At 40.9% G+C, this 908-nt stretch overlaps 1 protein-coding gene across 1 annotated transcript; it reads right to left on the bottom strand.

Moving 5' to 3' along the window:
- Nucleotides 1-671, bottom strand: LACBIDRAFT_302736 (uncharacterized protein; the record flags this gene model as incomplete). The annotated part of the gene is made up of 2 exons (XM_001883591.1): nt 1-554; nt 611-671. 2 exons carry the CDS (start codon nt 669-671, stop codon nt 1-3), a joined length of 615 nt encoding a protein of 204 aa, XP_001883626.1.
- Nucleotides 672-908: the final 237 nt, after the last annotated feature.

Raw genomic sequence — 908 nt, 5'->3', positions numbered from 1 at the left:
TCAAATACTATCATGAGCAATACATTTGATTCTCTCTTTGACTGTTTTTGTGTCATAGGTAAAGCGGGGTTTGGACCATTTATACGTAGTAGGTGGAAGCTGGGCAAGAAAGTCTTCTGATCTCAATATGATCTCTGTTCCCACAGGAGCTTTCGAATTGAGCGCATTATCAATCTGGGACACCAGTTTATTGACCCATGACTTATTGGCTTTGCCTGATTGCACCCTATCAATTGTATTCTCCACCCACATGTTCAGACTAAGTGCAGCCCACATTATGCATGCTCGTAATATGCAGGATTCAAGATGTCTTCTTTCGATATCTGCAGTTGTGTTGATGATGTTGTGCCACATCTGTGGAATGGCGAGCGCTGTGTCCATAGAGGTGGGGCATTCACGTATTGTCGTTAAAGAATTGCCCAATGAAGTCAATCCACTTTGTCCCAAAACCATTGAACTGTCAGAGACCTTGTTTTTGCTGAACGAAAAGTCTCTGAAAGCCAAAGTGATCTGAGACATGTCAAGTTTCTTGAAAAAATCGCCAAGATGATCATCTATGTATGTGATGAGTGGTCAAATAACTGGCTAACTCAACATAAGATCAACTTACAATATACAAAATCCAGATCCTCATCGTCATCGTAGTCATCGGAGTCTGAGTCAACTTCCATAGGTGTGAGGGGTCAATACTAAGGCATTCCCCTCTCTCGTTATATTTCCTATTCAACGATGTTTGTATCCTTCTCTAGCGCAATTCCTCTTCTACAATCTTCAGAGTCATGCAATCACGCTTAGTCATGTTTAGTCACATTTAGTATAACTACCTTGTAAACAGAAAAGAACATTACTTCTTCTTACACCATATTCTTTTCCTATCTCGTTGCACGAGCATCGTACTCATGACTCAC

Source organism: Laccaria bicolor, genomic scaffold, assembly GCF_000143565.1.
Source record: "Laccaria bicolor S238N-H82 LACBIscaffold_22 genomic scaffold, whole genome shotgun sequence".
NCBI lineage: Eukaryota > Fungi > Basidiomycota > Agaricomycetes > Agaricales > Hydnangiaceae > Laccaria > Laccaria bicolor.
Note: the sequence above shows the minus strand (reverse complement) of the source record. Positions and strands in the feature narration are given on the sequence as shown.